Below are 19,601 nucleotides of genomic sequence, written 5' to 3'. Positions count from 1 at the left end.
CAAACATATATACATATATACAAGTGCTGTGGGGAAGGGAAGGAGGTAAGACGGGGAGAGGAAGGAGGGGGCTCAGTCTGGGAAGGCCTCCTGGAGGAGGTGAGCTCTCAGTAGGGCCTTGAAGGGAGGAAGAGAGCTAGCTTGGCGGATGGGCAGAGGGAGCAGGGCATTCCAGGCCCGGGGGAGGATGTGGGCCGGGGGTCGATGGCGGGACAGGCGAGAACGAGAACGAGAACCCCTTCTCCTCAACACACTATCCAACCTTGGCTTCACAGACTCCGTCCTCTCCCGGTTCTCCTCTTATCTCTCCGGTCGTTCATTCTCAGTCTCTTTTGCAGGCTCCTCCTCCCGCTCCCATCCCCTTACTGTGGGGGTTCCCCAAGGTTCAGTGCTTGGCCCCCTTCTGTTCTCGATCTACACTCACTCCCTCGGTGACCTCATTCGCTCCCACGGCTTCAACTATCATCTCTCCGCTGATGACACCCAGATCTCCATCTCTGCCCCTGCTCTCTCCCCCTCCCTCCAGGCTCGCATCTCCTCCTGCCTTCAGGACATCTCCATCTGGATGTCTGCCCGCCACCTAAAACTCAACATGTCCAAGACTGAACTCCTTGTCTTCCAGGGGGTCGACGGCGGGACAGGCGAGAATGAGGCACGGTGAGAAGATTAGCGGCCCTTCTCCTTCTCTTCAAAGCCTAATTGAAGGTCCACCTCCTCCAAGAAGCTTTCCCTGACTAAGCCCCCCCTTTCCTTTTCTCCCATTCCCTTCTGCACCACCCTGACTTGCTCCCTTTGTTCTTCCCCTTGTCCCACCCCAGTGCTTAGAACAGTGTTTGGCACACAGTAAACGCTTAACAAATACCATCATCGTCATCACTTAGGCCCATGTCTGTCATTCATTTCTTTCTATTAATGTCTGTCTTCCCACCTAGACCGTAAGCACCTAGAGAAGCAGCAGCAGAAGCAGCACGGCTCAGTGGGGAGAGCATGGCCTTTGGAGTCACAGGTCATGGGTTCAAATCCCACCTCCTCCGTCAGCTGTGTGACTTTGGGCAAGTCACTTCACTTCTCTGTGCCTCAGTTACCTCATCTGTAAAATGGGGATTAAGGCTGTGAGCCCCCCATGGGACAACCTGATCATCTTGTAACCTCTCCAGCACTTAGAACAGTGCTTCGCTCATAGTAAGCGCTTAATAGATGTCATTATTATTATTATTATTATTAAGACAAATATAAGGTGGGAAGACAACATCCACATGGATATCTCTGGTGACTCCTCTGCTGCCTGCCTTCTTTCTCTCCTTGACGCTGCCAACCTCCTGCTCCACCCCACCTTGCCCACTCACCAACTTGGTCACCCCCTCGACCTCATCATCTCCTACCGCTGCACTATATCCACCCTCACCAACTCTGAAATCCCTCTCTCTGATCATAGCCTTCTCACCTGCCTCCTCACTCACACTCCTCTCCACTGTAAATCTATATTATTACCTAACAGAGATCTCTGCTCTCTCGACCCCATCCATCTTTCTCAGCGCTTCACACCCCACCTCGCCTCCCTTTCCTCTCCACCCAATCTTGATGAGCAGATTACTGCTCTCAATCCCACCCTCTCTACTCAACTCAACTCGTTCGCTCCCCTTTCCCTTCGCCGCTCTCGTACCACTAGCCCACAGCCTTGGATCACTGCCACCATCCGCCTCCTTCACTCTTATGCTCGAGCTGCTGAATGCTGCTGACAAAAGTCTAAATACCAAGCCAACCTTGTTCACTCCAAGTTTATCCTTTCCTGCCTTAACTCTGCCCTCTCCTCTGCCAGGCAAAACTATTTCTCCTCCCTTATTGACACCTATGCCCATCATCCCCATCAGCTCTTCCGTACATTTAACTCCCTTCTCAGGGCCCCTGTTCCTGCCCCTCCTCCATCCCTCACCCTCAACGATCTGGCCTCTTACTTCATTAGTAAAATTAACGCCATCAGGTCTGAGCTCCCCAAAGTCACTCCTCCCCCTTCTCCAAACCCCCGGTCTCAACCCTCTCCGCTACTGTCCCATCCTTCGCAACAGTATCTTCAGATGAGATCTCCTCCCTCCTCTCAAGTGCTACTCTATCCATCTGTGCTTTGGACCTCATTCTCTCTCGTCTTATGAAATCTCTCTCGCCCCTTCTTTCCTCCCCTCCTTAACTTCCATCTTCAACAGCTCACTCTCCATTGGTTCCTTCCCCTCTGCCTTCAAACATGCCCATGTCTCCCCCATCCTACAAAAACCCTCTCTTGACCCCACCTCCCCTTCTAGTTATCACCCTATCTCCCTCCTACCCTTCCTTTCCAAACTCCTAGAATGAGTTGTCTACACCCGCTACCTCGAATTCCTCAACTCCAACTCTCTCCTTGACTCCCTCCAATCTGGCTTCTGTCCCCTACACTGCACCGAAACAGCCCTCTCAAAGGTCACCAATGACCTTCTTCTTGCCAAATCCAATGGCTCTTACTCTATCCTGAACCTTCTCAACTTCTCAGCTACCTTCAACACTGTGGACCACCCCCTTCTCCTCAACATGCTACCCAACCTTGGCTTCACAGACTCCGTCCTCTCCTGGTTCTCCTCTTATCTCTCCGGCCATTCATTCTCAGTCTCCTTTGTGGGCTCCTCCTCCCCCTCCCATCCCCTTATGTAGGGGTTCCTCGGGGGTCAGTTCTTGGTCCCCTTCTGTTCTCTATCTACACTCACTCCCTTGGTGAAATCATTCTCTCCCACGGCAAACTCATTCACTCCCTCGGCTTCAACTATCATCTCTACGCTGATGACACCCAAATCTACATCTCTGTCCCTGCTCTCTCTCCCTCCCTTCAGGCTCATGTCTCCCTCTGCCTTCAGGACATCTCCATCTGGATGTCTGCCCGCCATCTAAAACTCAATATGTCCAAGACTGAACTCCTTATCTTCCCTCCCAAACCCTGCCCTCTCCCTGACTTTCCCATCACTGTAGACAGCACTACCATCCTTCCCATCTCACAAGCCCGCAAACTTGGTGTCATCCTCGACTCTGCTATCTCGTTCACCCCTCATATCCAATCCGTCACCAAAACCTGCTGGTCTCACCTCTGCAACATCGCCAAGATCCACCTTTTTTTCCTCTCCATCCAAACCACTACCTTGCTGATTCAATCTCTCATTTTACCCTGACTGGATTATTGTATCAGCCTCCTCTCAGATCTCCCGTCCTCCTGTCTCTCCCCACTTCAGTCTATACTTCACACTGTTGCCCAGATCATCTCTGTGCAGAAATGCTCTGGGCATGTTACTTCCCTCCTCAAAAATCTCCAGTGGTTGCCTGTCAATCTACACATCAAGCAAAAACTCCTCACTCTCGGCTTCAAGGCTTTCCATCCCCTCGCCCCCTCCTACCTCACCTCCCTTCTCTCCTTCTCCAGCCCAGCCCGCACCCTCCACTCCTCTGCCGCTAACCTCCTCACTGTACCTCATTCTCACCTGTTCCACCATCGACCCCCAGCCCATGTCCTCCTCCTGGTCTGGAATTCTCTCCTTCCACACATCTGCCAAGCTAGCTCTCTTCTTCCCTTCAAAGCCCTACTGACAGCTCACCTCCTCCAAGAGGCCTTCCCAGACTGAGCTCCCATTTTCCTCTCCTCCTTCCACCCTACCTCCTTCCCCTCCCCACAGCACCTGTATATGTGTTTGTACAGATTTATTACTCTATTTATTTTACTTGTACATATTTACTATTCTATTTATTTTCTTAATGATGTGCATTTAGCTTTAATTCTATTTGTTCTGCTGACTTGACACCTGTCCACATGTTTTGTCTTGTTGTCTGTCTCCCCCTTCTAGACTGTGAGCCCGTTGTTGGGTAGGGACCATCTCCATATGTTGCCAACTTGTACTTCCCAAACGCTTAATAGAGTGCTCTGCATACAATAAGTGCTCAATAAATATGATTGAATGAATGAATGAATGAGTGAATGAATGTAAGCTCACTGTGGGCAGGGAGTGTGTCTGTTATATTGTACTCTCCCAAGTGCTTAATCTAGTGCTGTGCACACAGTAATTGCTCAATAAATTTGACTGGCTGACTGACTGAGTGTTATTGCCATTGAGTCCTGCCCATGGGGCAAGAGGAGGAGTCTCCTTACTGGGGAAGAAGCCCCTCACCCTATTGAGTCTTCTAGACTGTGAGCCCACTGTTGGGTAGGGACTGTCTCTATATGTTGCCAACATGTACTTCCCAAGCGCTTAGTACAGTGCTCTGCACACAAAATATGATTTATTGATTGATTGAGTAACTGTGGGGGCTAAGGGATTCTGGGAGAGGATGAAGGAGAAAGGGACTCCAGTATGGGGGCAGAGGCTGGGGTCCCTGAGGAGGCTCTTGACCCTGATAGGGGGACACACGGTAGGGGGGATTGGGGCTGTTTCACCTCGGTCTTCAAAAACACTGGTGGAAGGTTCTGGAGAGGCCAAACCCGAAACCTGGACTTCCCCGGGAGACATTGAGGAGAATGCCATTTCAGCCCCATCGCTAATTCATTCAGTCATCCAGTTGTATTTATTGAGCACTTACTGTGTGCAGAGTACTCTACTAAGTGCCTGGGAGAGTACAATACAACAATAAATAGGCACATTCCCTGCCCACTACGAGCTTATAGTCTTGGGGGGGTGAGGGGGTGGAGACAGACATTAATAGAAAGAAATAAATGACAAACAGGGACATAAGTGGTGTGGGGCTGGAAGAGGGGCTGAATGAAGGGAGCAAGTCAGAGTGACACGGAAGAGAGTTGGAGAAGAAAAAAGGGATGCTTAGTCAGGGAAGGCCTCTTGGAGGAGATGGACTTTCAATAAGGCTTTGAAGGTGGGAAGAATAATTGTCTGTCAGATTTTAGGCATCAAAGTGTCCCAGAGAAGGGAGGGCATTAGAGGAGAGGAAAGGAGGGTTTGGATACTTGTTAATCATTCATTTATTCATTAAAATCCCTTTATTTTTTTAATGGTATTTGTTAAGCGCTTACTCTATGCCAGGCACTGTTCGGAGCACCGGGGAGACACAAAGAAATCATATTGGACACAGTCCATGTCTCACGTGGGGCTCACGGTCTTAAACCCCATTTTACAAATGAGGTAACTGAGGCACAGAGAAGTGAAGAGACTTGCCCAAGTCACACAGCAGACAAGTGGCGGAGCTGGGATTAGAAGCCGTGACCTTCTGACTCCCATGCCCGGACTCTTTCGTGGCCCATGTTATAAATCCATTTGGAAAACAATACTCCATGTCTGCATTTGGGAGGGGGTCTCAGGGCTGGAGGGATGGAGGGATGTGTCACCTCAGGGAAGGGAGGGGGGACATCTATCAGGACCCCAATAGTCCCACAGCTTTCTGGGGTGCTGATACTTGAGCCAAAGGGTGATGGCAGCAGCCCAGTGGGGTGAAGGAATTGGGGTTCTCGTGGGGAAGTTCTGCAATTCTCTCCCCTTCTCTGAAGGCATAAACCAGAGGGAATGAGAGCCTCGGGAATACATACCGCCTTCATACAGGGTCTTTAACCCGTAGTGGGCAGGGAATATATCTGTTCATTGTCATATTGTACTCTACCAAGCGTTTAGTACAGTGCTCTGCACACAATAAGCAGAGAAGCAGCATGGCCTAGTGGATGGACAACAAGGCTGGGAGTCAGAAGGTCCTGGGTTTTAATCCTGGCTCCGCCACTTGTCTGCTGTGTCAAGTCACTTTACTTCTCTGTGCCTCAGTTACCTCATCTGTAAAAGGGGGATAGAGACTGTGAGCCCCACATAGGGCAGGGACTGTGCCCAACTCAATTTGCTTGTACCCACCCAGAGCTTAGTACAGTGCCTGTCGCATAGTAAGCTCTTAACAAATACCATCATTATCATCATCACATTAAGTGCTCAATAAATACGATAGACTGTCTGACTGACTTCTCTCCAGGAGATGATCGCGGAAGACTCCAGGTGGTTATAAGACTCCAGCGCTTAGTACAGTGCCTGGCACAAAGTAAGCACTTAACAAACATCATTTTTTTAATTATCCTTCAGGGAGGTCAAATGCAGTCAGTTTTGGGGAACCATGAGAGGAGATGAACCTCTCAATGGTTGGGAGCAGTGTTCAGTAGAGAATCAGCATGGCTCAGTAGAAAGAGGCCGGGCTTCGGAGTCAGAGGTCATAGGTTCTAATTCCCACTCCGCCATGTTTCTGCTGTGTGACCTTGGGCAAGTCACTTAACTCCTCTGAGCCTCAGTGACTTCATCTGTAAAATGGGGATGAAGACTGTGAGCCCCACGTGGGACAACCTGATCACCTTGTATCCCCCCCAGCACTTAGAACAGTGCTTCGCACATAGTAAGTGCTTAACAAATGCCATCATTATTATTATTATTCAATCTCCTGAAGCAGTCCTACCCTTTGCAAACAGCTGTTTTGGGGAGCAAGGCCTAGTGGATAGAGCATAGATCTGAGAGTCAGAGGACCTGGGTTCGAATCCCGGCTCTGCCACCTGCGTCTTGAGTGATTTAGGGGATGACTGAGAACTTGCCTATGCCTCTGTTTTTTCATCTGTAAAATGAGGTCGACGTGAGACAGCAATTGAAGGCAACTTGATTACTCAGTGTGCACCCGGGGGCTTATAACAGTCCTCGGCACCTAGTAAGTGCTTAACAAATAGCACTGGTACTGTTATTATTGAGAGAAAAGCCTTCCCTGCCTAAGCCCTCCTTTCCTCTTCTCCCACTCCCTTCTGTGTCACCCTGACTGGCTCCCCTTATTCATCCCCCCTCCCACCCCCACAGCACTTATTGTCCATATCTGTCATTTATTTATTTATATTAATGCCAATCTCCCTCACTGGACTGTAAGCTCACTGTGGACAGGGAATGTGTCTGTTTACTGTTTTATCATACTCTCCCAAGTGCTTAGTATAGTGCTGTCACCCATCGTCCGTGGACTGGTTGGTTCAGTAATCGGCACGGCGAGAGACAGAAGGCAGGTATGGAAAGCCGGAGTTTTATGTAAAATTTATTCCGCAAGGCGAATTGAATTTTTTAAGTGTTTAGGCGCAATGGATTGAACTTCCCTTTCGGGAGGAATGTAATCAATTAGTAGTATTAGAGCTTCCCTAACAGGAGGAACTCAATCATACATTACTCACGCATGGTGAAGCAGTTAGCTCTCATCCATGTGCACTTCCCACTTGGGAAGAATCCACTTACTTTCCCACATGGGAGAAATCCATTCCATTATCCACGCACGGGGTGGGGGGCTAGCTCTCACCATGCGTTCTCCCTAATATGGGAGAAATCCACTTACGTTCCCCATCCACAGCAGAGCACCTGGATCCCACCCATGAGACACTCACCCGTCCCGTGACTTCCCTCGGTGTGTTGGTTCTGGTTGCTGAGCAGGCATCTGACTTTCTGGGCAGAGAGAGACACAAGGGCCACTGCTGCTGCATGTCTTGGTGTTCTGATGATGATGATGATGGCATTTATTGAGCGCTTACTATGTGCAAAGCACTGTTCTAAGCGCTGGGGGAGGTTACAAGGTGATCAAGTTGTCCCACAGGGGGCTCACAGTTTTCATCCCCGTTTCACAGATGAGGTAACTGAGGCACAAAGAAGTGAAGTGACTTGCCCAAAGTCACACAGCTGACAGTTGGCAGAGCCGGGATTTGAACCCATGATCTCTGACTCCAAAGCCCGTGCTCTTTCCACTGAGCCACGCTGCTTCTCCAGCCACAGTATATATGTATATATGTTTGTACGTATTTATTACTCCATTTATTTCTTTTACTTGTACATATTTATTCTATTTATTTTATTCTGTTAATATGTTTTGTTAATATGTTAATAATCTTGCTATTTGATAAGCGCTTACTATGTGCCAAGCACCTGTATATATGCATATACGTTTGTACGTATTTATTACTCTATTTATTTATTTCTTTTACTTGTACATATTTATTCTATTTATTTTATTCTGTTAATATGTTTTCTTACTATGTTAATAATCTTGCTATTTGATAAGTGCTTACTATGTGCCAAGCACCTGTATATATGCATATATGTTTGTATGTATTTTTTATTCTATTTATTTATTTATTTTACTTGTACATATTTATTCTATTTATTTTATTCTGTTAATATGTTTTGTTCTCTGCCTCTGTCTCTGTCTCCCCCTTCTAGATTGTGAGCCCACCGTCGGGTAGGGACCGTCTCTATATGTTGCCAACCTGGACTTCCCAAGCGCTTAGTACAGTTCTGCCCCAGAAGATCAAAGGCGACAGGTATTTATCACCTGTGCTCCTAGGACATTCCAGCTTCCAGCCTCAATTTATCCAATCTCTTCCCTCCCCACTCCTCCATACCTGATTTGATTGGCACGGGGGCAAGGGACACCTTCCGTATTCCCGGCTTGGGCCGTCAATCTAGCCGTTTGGGTTGTGGGGGTGGTATCCCACCCTCACTTCCAATTTCGTCTGCTGGCTCAGGTGGTCACGAGATAGCATTTGACCTTGAGATAGCCGGTACTCCAGGGTCACCTTGGGACAAGTGCTCTGCACACAGTGAGTGCTCAATAAATTCGATTAAATGAATGAATGAATCCACACTCATCCACACAGTCGACCAAGGTATCAGCAGCCACATGGAGGAGGCCAGCGGTGGTCATAGAATAAGCGCCCTTTGGATGAGGACAATGAGTTCCAAATGAGGAAGAAGTCACAAGGGGACAAAGATGTCTCGGGGAGGAGGCGATAAACAATAACAAGGAAGTGTTGGGGAGTGTGTGATCGGTGAAGGCAGCCCCCAGCAGGACTATATAAGCTCACAGGGAGAAGGACACCAGACACCTGACACTCTTCGACTCCAAACCGGACACTCTGGGACCACCTGAAACCCGACTGACACCAACCATGGGCTGCTCTGGAGGTTCTGGGGGCTGTGCGTCCTGCTGTGGAGGCTGCAGTGGAGGCTGTGGATCTGAGTGCTGTGTGCCCGTGTGCTGCACGACTTGCTGTAAGCCAGTGTGCTGCAGCTCTGGTTGCGGCAAAGGAGGCTGTGCATCCTGCGGAGGCTCCAAAGGAGGCTGTGGTTCTTGCGGTGGCTCCAAAGGAGGCTGTGGCTCTTGCGGTGGCTCCAAAGGAGGCTGTGGTTCATGCGGAGGCTGTGGGGACTGTGGATCCTGTGGAGGCTGTAAAGGCAGTTGTGGCTCCTGTGGAGGCTCCAAAGGAGGCTGTAAAGGTGGTTGTGGGCCCTGTGGAGGCTCCAAAGGAGGCTGTGGCTCCTGTGGAGGCTGTAAAGGCAGTTGTGGCTCCTGTGGAGGCTCCAAAGGAGGCTGTAAAGGTGGTTGTGGGTCCTGTGGAGGCTCCAAAGGAGGCTGTGGCTCCTGTGGAGGCTGTAAAGGCAGTTGTGGCTCCTGTGGAGGCTCCAAAGAAGGCTGTGGCTCTTGCGGAGGTGGCAAAGGAGGCTGTGGCTCATGCGGAGGCTGTGGTTCCTGCGGCCAGTCCTGCTGCTGTGTGCCCTGCTGCTCCCAGACCAGCTGCTGCGTGCCCTGCTGTGCGCCCTCCTGCTGCCCGCCCAGCTGCTGCGTGCCCTGCTGCTGCCAGGCCAGCTGCTGTAAGCCCCCCTGCTGCCAGTCCGGCTGCTGTGTGCCCTGCTGTGCCCCCTCCTGCTGTCAGCCCAGCTGCTGCGTGCCCTGCTGCTGCCAGTCCAGCTGCTGTAAGCCCCCCTGCTGCCAGTCCGACTGCTGTGGGCCCTGCTGTAAGCCCCCCTGCTGTGCCAAGGCCAGCTGTGGTGCCCCCATCTGCTGCCAGTGTAAGATCTAATGCCGCTCACTGTGGCCTCTTCCGGGACATTCCCCCATTCTCAACTTGGCAGAGCTCACCCATCCATCAATCGATCCTCCGCAAAGTTCTGCAAGCACATCCCTTCCCCCTCATCCTTCCTGATCGTTGCTGAAGAAAGCAAAACTCCAGCCAACGGAGTCTCCCTCTGAAACCTCTAAATAAAGACACCCTCCACCCCCCAACACCAAACTTGCATTTCCTTGGCTATTTATTCTGTTTTCCCCGGTGCCTTGTGTCCTCCACCTCCAAAAATGCCCACATCCACATACTCCTGGGAACGAGTCTAGGGGTTTTGCACGTCCAAAACACTTTGCGTTATTGCCATTGAGTTCTACCCATTTCAAAGCCCCTCGAGCCAAACCTGGGTTTTTCAAAACCTTAGGACCAGAACCACTGGGATGGGCATAGCTTGGGATTGGGTGTGGGGTGGGGGTTGGGAAAGAGGTAGGGATGGGACGTGGTCTGGGACAGGGAGAGGCACTGGGAAGTAAGTCCCCAAATTGGGTAACAAGCCATTCCTGGCCATGTCTTTGTGTCCCCTGAGGCTTTTGGGGGAAAGCAGGAGGGCAGTGGAATGAGGATTACCCCCGCCCAACCTGGGCCATGATTGGGGAGGGACTGATGGCCTCAAAGAGTGCTGGGACAGATCGCTACCTCCTGACAAACGGCCAGTGCCCAAGAATCTGGCTCCTGAGAGGCGAGAGCCTCCACAGGCCCCCTAAACACCCACCTGTCCCCCACCCCGAGGTGATTTGGTCAACTGGATATCTCTGTGGACCAGTCACCCCCACCCCACCCTGGGCCTGAATGTCTGATGACCTCGTTCTGCCTCAGTGGACATCTCGAGTCCTGTGACCCTCTCTCAATCAGTCAGCCAGGCAGTCAGTCAATCATACTTACTGAGCGGTTCTGTGTGCAGAGCACTGTACTAAACTCTTGGGAGAGTGCAATATAACAATAAAAAAAACAGATTCCCTGCCCGCAATGAGCTTTCAGTCTAGAGGGGGAGGCCCAGAGACCTAGGAAGAGAAATCCAGGCATATTTGACTATGCCCACTTTGAGAGAAAGCAGATCACCTTAACAGATGGAAATATGGCAGGTGACCTCACCGATAACACAACCAGTCATAGGGCAGGATTGGGGCAAGAAGTGGAGGCTCCTTACTGACGAAAAAGAAGCCCCTTGGCCATCTTGAGTAACCGCTGGGCCTGCGAGGTTCTGGGAGAGGACGAAGAAGAAAGGGTCTCCAGGTCTGGGTCAGAGGGATCCTGAGGAGCCAGGCTCCTAGGTGTGGGGATTGGGGGCCGTTTCACCTAGGCTTTCGAAATCCCTGGTGGAAGTTTCTGAAAAAGCCACACTTGAAACGGCCTTCCCCTGGAGATGCAGAGGGAAATGGTCTAAGCTGCTTATGTGCATCTCAAGTCCCCAGGGAAGAGGATACATTCGAGGGGAAGGAAAAGAGAGTTTAAATTTGATTTTGTTACCTCATTCATTCTTTAAAATCGCTTTCAATTCATGGGCTAGCAGAAAGAGCACAGGCCTAAGAGTCAGAAGATCTAGCTTCCAACCCCGGCTCTGCCACAGTCAACTCGGTGACCTTGGGCAAGTCACTTAAGTTTTCTGAGCCTCTACTTCCTCATCAATAAAATGGGGGTTGAATCCTACTCCCTCCTTGCTAGACTGTGAGCCCCAGGTGGGACAGGGACTATGTCCAAACTGATAACCTTGTATTTACCCCAGTGTTTAGAACAGTAACGTTGCGTGGCACAAAGTAAGTGCTTGACAAATGCTATAATAAAAATAAGGATAATAATAATAATCATTATAATCATTATTATAGGTGCTCTATATCTTCATTTGGAAGGGGGTCTTGGGGACCTGTAGGCTGAAGGGACATTTATTCATTCATTCATTCATTCATACAGTGATATTTATTGAGTGCTTATTATGTGCTACTAAACTACTATGCTACTAAACTAAACTACTATACCAAACGCCTGGGAAAGTACAACATGACAATGAACTGTGACATTCCCTGCCCACAATGAGCTTACAGTCTTGAAGCGGGAAGACAGACATCAATACAAATAAATAAAATTACAGATATGTCACCAGAGTGTCCAGGGAGGGGAAGTGGAGCAGTGGGCTGGACACCAGTAGTCCCATGGCTATTTGGGGTGCTGGACACTAAAGCCAAGGGGTGATGGCAGCAGGCTAAGGCATGAAGGAATTGGGGTTCTCTTGGGGAAATTCTTCAATTTTTTTTTTGATGGCATTTGTTAAGCGCTCACTAGGTGCTTTTTTTTAATGGCATTTGTTAAGCACTTACTATGTGCAAAGCACTGTTCTAAGCGCTGTGGGCTGGACACCAGTAGTCCCATGGCTATTTGGGGTGCTGGACACTAAAGCCAAGGGGTGATGGCAGCAGGCTAAGGCATGAAGGAATTGGGGTTCTCTTGGGGAAATTCTTCAATTTTTTTTTTGATGGCATTTGTTAAGCGCTCACTAGGTGCTTTTTTTTAATGGCATTTGTTAAGCACTTACTATGTGCAAAGCACTGTTCTAAGCGCTGTGGGCTGGACACCACTAGTCCCATGGCTATTTGGGGTGCTGGACACTAAGGCCAGGGGGTGATGGCAGCAGGCTAAGGCATGAAGGAATTGGGTTCTCTTGGGGAAATTCTTCAATTTTTTTTTTTTGATGGCATTTGTTAAGCACTCACTATGTGCTTTTTTTTTGATGGCATTTGTTAAGCTCTTACTATGTGCAAAGCACTGTTCTAAGCGCTGTTCAATTCTTTTCCGTTCATGGAAATAAGGACCTTGGGAATACTATTCATAGTTTCATCTCTCTTACAAATTCTTCCAAGTCCTTTTATGAAGGAGAAGTTTTGAGAGCACCCCAGTGTGTTATAATAATAATAATAACAATAATCATGGTATTTGTCAAGCAGTTACAATGTGTCAGGTACCATACTTACTACTGGAGTGGATACAGGCAAATAAGGTTGGATAGAGTCCCAGTCCCACATGGGGCTCACGGTCTCAATCCCCATTATACGGGTGAGATAATTGAGGAACAGAGAAGTGATTTGCACAAAGTGACACAGCAGACCTGTGGCAGAGCCTGGATCAGGACCCACAACCTTCTTACTCCCAGGCCCCTGCTCTATCCACTACGCCAGGCCTCGCAGGAAGGCCAAACACACAAAGTTGAGGGGAGACTGGTTAGGACACAACCCTCCTCAGGGGTCAGGAGAGCAGTCCGGTGTCCTGCAGCTGAGCTGCCCGCTGCCCGCTGTGGTGTCCGGCCCAGAGAGGGGAAGCCTCCTGGAGTGCCAAGACCGGAGAGGTGGGAAATGTCCCGGCTGTTGGAATCATCCGGCCCATCCACGGCTCTGGGACACTGACTCTGTGGCCAGGAAAGGCTGACATCATCCAGCTCATAACGACCGGCCTCTGGGTAACCGAAAAGTGACCGGCAGTGTGAAGCTCACATTGTCCCTCGTCAGTGACGGTTGTCTGGACTCGATGGGGGTGTCCACTCAGCCATGGGACAGAACTTACACATCCCTCAGCTCTCCCTCCAAATTCAACACCCATCGCCGCCTCTCACTGGAGTGCTTCTTTAGGCTCTGTTGGTTGGGGAGACTGCGAGGGTCACCTTGATTTGGGGCTAAGACCCAGTGTTGTCTCCTGGATCAGTCAATCAGTCATAATTATTGAGCCCTTACTGTGTGCAGAGCATCGTATTAAGTGCTTGGGAGAGCATGATACAATCGAGTTGGACATGTTTCCTATGCACAAGGAGGGTTCGGTCTAGAGAAGCAGCGTGAAAAGAGTACAGGCTTTGGAGTCAGAGGTCATCATCAATCAATCGTATTTATTGAGCGCTTACTGTGTGCAGAGCACTGTACTAAGCGCTTGAGCACTGTACTAAGCGCTTGAGCACTGTACTAAGCGCTTGTCATGGGTTCAAATCCCAGCTCCTCCAATTGTCAGCTGTGTGACTTTGGGCAAGTCACTTCACTTCTCTGTGTCTCAGTTACCTCATCTGTAAAATAGGGATTAAGACTGTGAGCACCCCCCACCATGGGACAGCCTGATCACCCTGTAACCTCCCCAGCACTTAGAACAGTGCATTGCACATAGTAAGTATTTAATAAATGTCATTATTATTATTATTATTATTATTAGAGAGGAGCTTACAGTCTAGAGTCTGGATGAGGGTCTTTCAGGGGGCAGGTCCCTAGATCAATCAATCGTATTTATCACCGGACTGGTTTGCAGATGGGCACAGTCCTGCCCTGTTTTGGCAGAGATGTTGGTGGGAAGATTTGGAGGGGATGAGGGTGGTAATGGTGACCACAGGGGACCAGAGATGAGGATGGAGGTGCTGTAGTTCAGCTCTGGTCATTCAGTGTCACCTCCCTGAAATGTTGTCATCCCACAGAGCACTTGGGGGGACGTCACACGGTGGAGATGGGACACGGTCTCCGCTGGAGAGATGGAAACAGGAGCCTTAAGAAGTGACAAGCGTGGCACGAGTCAAGCCCGGTAGGCCTCCCAGCATCCCTCCAGTCCAGAGCAGCCCTCAGTAAGGGGCGATGAGATGCGCACAGTGCCCCGCGGGCCGACAACCGTGACCAACAATCATGTGGATGAGCCCTCCGGGGGAACGGTGAAAGTGTCAATCGGATACGGATAATGAGCCCCATTGGAGGAGGAGGAAACTATGAATGGACAAAGTTTTCCCAGGGAGGAGGCGATAAACAACAACAAGGAAGTGACTCTGTGTGTGTGTGTGTGTGTGTGTGTGTGTGTGTGTGTGTGTGTGTGTGTGTCCGCGCACGCGTCCGTGGTGATGGCAGCCCCAGGCCGGGCTATATAAGCCCACAGGGTGAAGGACACCAGACAACCCACACTCTTCTGCTCCAAATCGCACACTCTGGGACCACCTGAAACCCGACTGAACGAAACCATGGGCTGCTCTGGAGGTTCTGGAGGTTGCACGTCCGGCTGCGGAGGTTGCGGAGGCTGCGGATCTGGCTGCTGCGTGCCCGTGTGCTGCACGACTTGCTGTAAGCCAGTGTGCTGCAGCTCCGGTTGTGGCAAAGGAGGCTGTGGATCTTGCGGAGGCTCCAAAGGAGGCTGTGGTTCTTGCGGTGGCTCCAAAGGAGGCTGTGGTTCATGCGGAGGCTGTGGCTCCCGTGGGGGCTGTGGATCCTGTGGAGGCTGTAAAGGCAGTTGTGGCTCTTGTGGAGGCTCCAAAGGAGGTTGTAAAGGCAGTTGTGGGTCCTGTGGAGGCTCCAAAGGAGGCTGTGGCTCCTGTGAAGGCTGTAAAGGTGGTTGTGGCTCCTGTGGAGGCTCCAAAGGAAGCTGTGGCTCTTGCGGAGGCGGCAAAGGAGGCTGTGGCTCATGCGGAGGCTGTGGTTCCTGCTGCCAGTCCTGCTGCTGTGTGCCCTGCTGCTCCCAGACCAGCTGCTGTGTGCCCTGCTGTGCGCCCTCCTGCTGCCCACCCAGCTGCTGCGTGCCCTGCTGCTGCCAGGCCAGCTGCTGTAAGCCCTTCTGCTACCAGTCTGGCTGCTGTGTGCCCTGCTGTGCCCCCTCCTGCTGTCAGCCCAGCTGCTGCGTGCCCTGCTGCTGCCAGTCCAGCTGCTGTAAGCCCTCCTGCTGTCAGTCCGACTGCTGTGCACCCTGCTGTAAGCCCCCTTGTTGTGCCAAGGCCAGCTGTGGTCCCCCTGTCTGCTGCCAGTGTAAGGTCTAATGCCGCTCACCGGAGCTTCTTCTGCGACATTCCCCAATTCTCAATTTGGCAGAGCTCACCCATCGATCAATCGATCCTCGGCAAAGTTCTTTAAGCACGTCCCTCCCCCTTCATCCTTCCTGATCATCGCTGAAGAAAGCAAAACTCCAACCGACGGAGTCTCCCTCTGAAACCTCTAAATAAAGACACCCTCTACCCCCCAACACCAAATTTACATTTCCTTGGCTATTTATTCTGTTTTTTCCTGCGCCTCGTGTCCTCCGCCTCCAAAAAATGCCCACACCTACATACTCTTGGGAGCGAATCTAGGGGTTTTGTGCATCCAAAGGACTTTGTGTTACTGCCATTGAGTCCTAACCAAGTCAAAGCCCCTCGAGCCAAACTTGGGTTTTTCAAAACCTTAGGACCAGGACCACTGGGATGGGCAAGGCTTGGGATAGGGTGCGGGGTGGGGGTCAGGAAAGAGGTAGGGATGGGATGTGGTCTGGGACAGGGAGAGGCACCGGAAAGTAAGTCCCCGAATTGGGCAACAAGCCACTCCTGGCCACGTCTTTGTGTCCCCTGAGGCTTTGGGGGGAAAACAGGAGGACGATGGAATGAGGATGGCCCCCCGCCCAACCTGGGCCATGATCGGGGTGGGGCTGACGGCCCCAGAGGATGCTGGAATGGAGCGCTACCTCCTGACAAATGGCCAGTGCCCAAGAATCTGGCTCCAGAGTGGCAAGAGCCTCCACAGGCCCCCTAGTCACCCACCTGACCCCCACCCCGGGGTGATTTGGTCAACTGGATATAATAATAATAATAATAATAATAGCATTTATTAAGTGCTTACTATGTGCAAAGCACTGCTCTAAGTGCTGGGGAGGTTACAAGGTGATCAGGTTGTCCCACAGAGGGGCTCACAGTCTTCATCCCCATTTTACAGTTGGAGTAACTGAGGCCCAGAGAAGTTGTGACTTGCCCAAAGTCACACAGCTAACAAATGGCGGAGTCGGGATTTGAACCCATGACCTCTGACTCCAAAGCCCGTGCTCTTTCCACTGAGCCACGCTGCATATCTCCGCAGACCAGTCACCCCCACCCCACCCTGGGCCTGAATACCTGGTGACCTCGTTCTGCCTCAGTGGGCATCTCAAGTCCTGTGACCCTCTCTCAGTCAGTCAGTCAATCATACTGAGTGCTAACTGTGGGCAGAGCACTGTACTAAGCACGTGGGAGCACCCAATGTAACAATAAACAAACACATTCCCTGCCCACAGTGAGCTTTCAGCTTAGAGGGGGAGGCCTAGAGCCTTAGGAAGAGAGACCAACTTCTACTTCCCAAGCGCTTAGAACAGTGCTCTGCACACAGTAAGTGCTCAATAAATACGATTGAATGAATGAATGAATGAAATCCAGGAATAGTTGACCATGCCCACTTCAGGAGAAAGCAGATCACCTTAAAAGACAGAAATACGGCCAACGACCTCATCAATAACAAAACCAGTCATAGCAAAGGATTGGGGCAAGAAGTGGAGGCTCTTTACTGAGGAAAAAGAAGCCCCTCGGTCATTTTGAGTAACCACTGGGCCTCAGGGGCTCTGGGGGAGGACGAAGAAGAAGGGGTCTCCAGGTTTGGGTCAGAGGGTTCCTGAGGCTCCAGGCTCCTAGGTGGGGGGATTAGGGGCCGTTTCGCCTAGGTTTTCAAAAACCCTGGTGAAAGTTTCTGGAAAAGCCAAACTTGAAACAGGGCCTTCCCCTGGAGACGCTGAGGGACATGGTCAAAGCTGCTCATGTGCACCTCAATTCCCGGGGAAAGGGATGTATTCGAGGGGCAGGAAAAGAGAGTTTAAATTAGAGTTCCCTTAATTTTGTTACCTCATTCATTCTTTAAAATCCCTTCCAATTCGGGGCCTAGAGGAAAGAGTGTAGTCCTTCGGGGCTTCCAATCCCAGCTCTGCCACAGTCAATTGGGTGACCTTGGGCAAGTCACTTAAGTTTTCTGTGCCTGTTTCCTCATCAATAAAGTGGGGATTGAATCCTACTTCCTCCTCCCTAGACTGTGAGCCCCATGTGGGACAGGGACTGGGTCCAAACTGATAACCTTGTATCTACCCCAGCATTTAGAACCGTAACACTGCATGGCACAAAGTAAGCACTTAACAAATACTATAATAAAAATAAGGATACTAATAATAATCATTATTATCATTATCATTATTTTAGGTGCTCTTCATCTACATTTGGAAGGGGGTCTTGGGGACCTGTAGGCTGGAGGGATATTTATTCATTCAGTTGCTCATTCAATCATATTTATTGAGCGCTTACTGTGTGGAAAGCACTGTACTAAGCGCTTGGGAAGTTCAAGTTGGCAACATATAGAGACGGTGTCTACCCAACAACAGGCTCACAGTCTAGAAATGAATGAATTTATTCATTTAGTCAATCAGTCAGTCGTATTTATCCAGTGCTTACTGTGTACAGAGCATCGTACTAAGCATTTGGGAAAGTACAACACAACAATGAACAGTGACATTCCCTGCCCACAACGAGCTTACTATTTATTTTATTTTGTTAATATGTTTTGTTTTGTTGTCTGTCTCCTCCTTCTAAACTGTGAGCCCGCTGTTGGGTAGGGACCATCTCTATATGTTGCCAACTTGCACTTCCCAAGGGCTTAGTACAGTGCTCTGCACACAGTAAGCGCTCAATAAATATGATTGAATGAATGAATGAATGAACAGAAGTGGGGAGACAGACATCAATACAAATACATAAAATTACAGATATGTCACCAGGGTGTCCAGGGAGGGCGGGGGTGGGCAGGACACCAGTAGTCCCACGGCTATTTGGGGTTCTGGACCCTAAAGCCAAGGGGTGATGGCAGCAGGCTAAGGCATGACAGAATTGAGGTTCTCATGGGGAAATTCTTCAATTCTTTTTTATTCATGGAAGACATGAACCTAAAGAAATAAGGATCTTGGGAATATTATTCTTTTAGACTGTGAGCCCACTGTTGGGTAGGGACTGTCTCTATATGTTGCCAACTTGTACTTCCCAAGCACTTAGTACAGTGCTCTGCACACAGTAAGCGCTCAATAAATACGATTGATTGATTGATTATTATTCATAGTTTCAGCTTTCCCACAAATTCTTCCAAGTCCCTTTATGAAGGAGAGGTTTTGAGAGCACCCCAGTGTGTCACAATAATAATAATAATAATCACGGTATTTGCTAAGCACTTACTACATGCCAGGCACTGTACTTAGTGCTGGGGTGGATACAAACAAATCAGGTTGGACACAGTCCTAGTCCCACATGGGGCTCACAGTCTCAATCCCCATTTTACAGATGAGAGAACTGAGGCACAGAGAAGTGACTTGCCCAAAGTCACACAGCAGGCCCGTGACAGAGCCCAGATTATATTCATTCGTTCAATCGTATTTATTGAGTGCTTACTGTGTGCAGAACACTGTACTAAGCACTTGGGAAGTACAAATCGGCAACATATAGAGACAGCCCCTACCCAACAACAGGCTCACAGTCTAGAAGGGGGAGACAGACATCAAAAACAAGTAGACAGGTGTCAGTACCATCAGAATAAATAGAATAGCTATATACACATGATTAGTAAAATAAATAGAGTAATAAATTCGTACAAATATATACAAGTTCTGTGGGGAGGGGAGGGGGTTAGGGTGGGGGGGGCGATGGGGGGGGAGAGTAAAAGGGGGGCTCAGTCTAGGAAGGTCTCCTGGAGGAGGTGAGCTCTCAGTAGGGCTTTGAAGGGGTAAGAGAGCTAGTTTGATGGATATGTGGAAGGAGGGTTCCAGGCCTGAGGTAGGACGTGGGCCAGGGGTCAACGGCCGGACAGGTGAGAAGGAGGCCTAGTGAGGAGGCTAATGGCAGCAGAAGAGCAGAATGTGTGGGCTGGGAGGGAAAAGGAGAGAAGGGAGGTGAGGGAGGAGGGGGCGAGGGGAT

General features: G+C 50.1%; 2 protein-coding genes across 2 annotated transcripts; both read left to right on the top strand.

The window, feature by feature from the left end:
* Positions 1-8,941: 8,941 nt before the first annotated feature.
* Positions 8,942-9,853, top strand: LOC119943901 (keratin-associated protein 5-4-like). The gene is made up of 2 exons (XM_038765089.1): positions 8,942-9,128; positions 9,300-9,853. Exons 1-2 carry the CDS (start codon positions 8,942-8,944, stop codon positions 9,851-9,853), a joined length of 741 nt encoding a protein of 246 aa, XP_038621017.1.
* Positions 9,854-14,855: 5,002 nt separating this feature from the next.
* Positions 14,856-15,641, top strand: LOC119943900 (keratin-associated protein 5-10-like). The gene is made up of 2 exons (XM_038765088.1): positions 14,856-15,039; positions 15,148-15,641. Exons 1-2 carry the CDS (start codon positions 14,856-14,858, stop codon positions 15,639-15,641), a joined length of 678 nt encoding a protein of 225 aa, XP_038621016.1.
* The last annotated feature ends 3,960 nt before the right edge of the window (positions 15,642-19,601 follow it).

Source organism: Tachyglossus aculeatus, chromosome 22, assembly GCF_015852505.1.
Source record: "Tachyglossus aculeatus isolate mTacAcu1 chromosome 22, mTacAcu1.pri, whole genome shotgun sequence".
NCBI classification, from domain to species: Eukaryota; Metazoa; Chordata; class Mammalia; order Monotremata; family Tachyglossidae; genus Tachyglossus; species Tachyglossus aculeatus.
The sequence above is the reverse complement of the archived record's forward strand: the minus strand, read 5'-3'. Positions and strand labels throughout refer to the sequence as shown.

What these genes read in the sequence shown, in the direction of transcription:
- LOC119943901 (XM_038765089.1), top strand. Translation starts at nt 8,942, where the DNA reads ATGGGCTGCTCTGGAGGTTCTGGGGGCTGTGCGTCCTGCTGTGGAGGC. An exon ending in AGGAGGCTGTGGTTCTTGCG is followed by an intron (nt 9,129 to 9,299) that starts GTGGCTCCAAAG and finishes GAGGCTCCAAAG; the next exon opens with GAGGCTGTGGCTCCTGTGGA.
- LOC119943900 (XM_038765088.1), top strand. Translation starts at nt 14,856, where the DNA reads ATGGGCTGCTCTGGAGGTTCTGGAGGTTGCACGTCCGGCTGCGGAGGT. An exon ending in AGGAGGCTGTGGTTCTTGCG is followed by an intron (nt 15,040 to 15,147) that starts GTGGCTCCAAAG and finishes GAGGCTCCAAAG; the next exon opens with GAGGTTGTAAAGGCAGTTGT.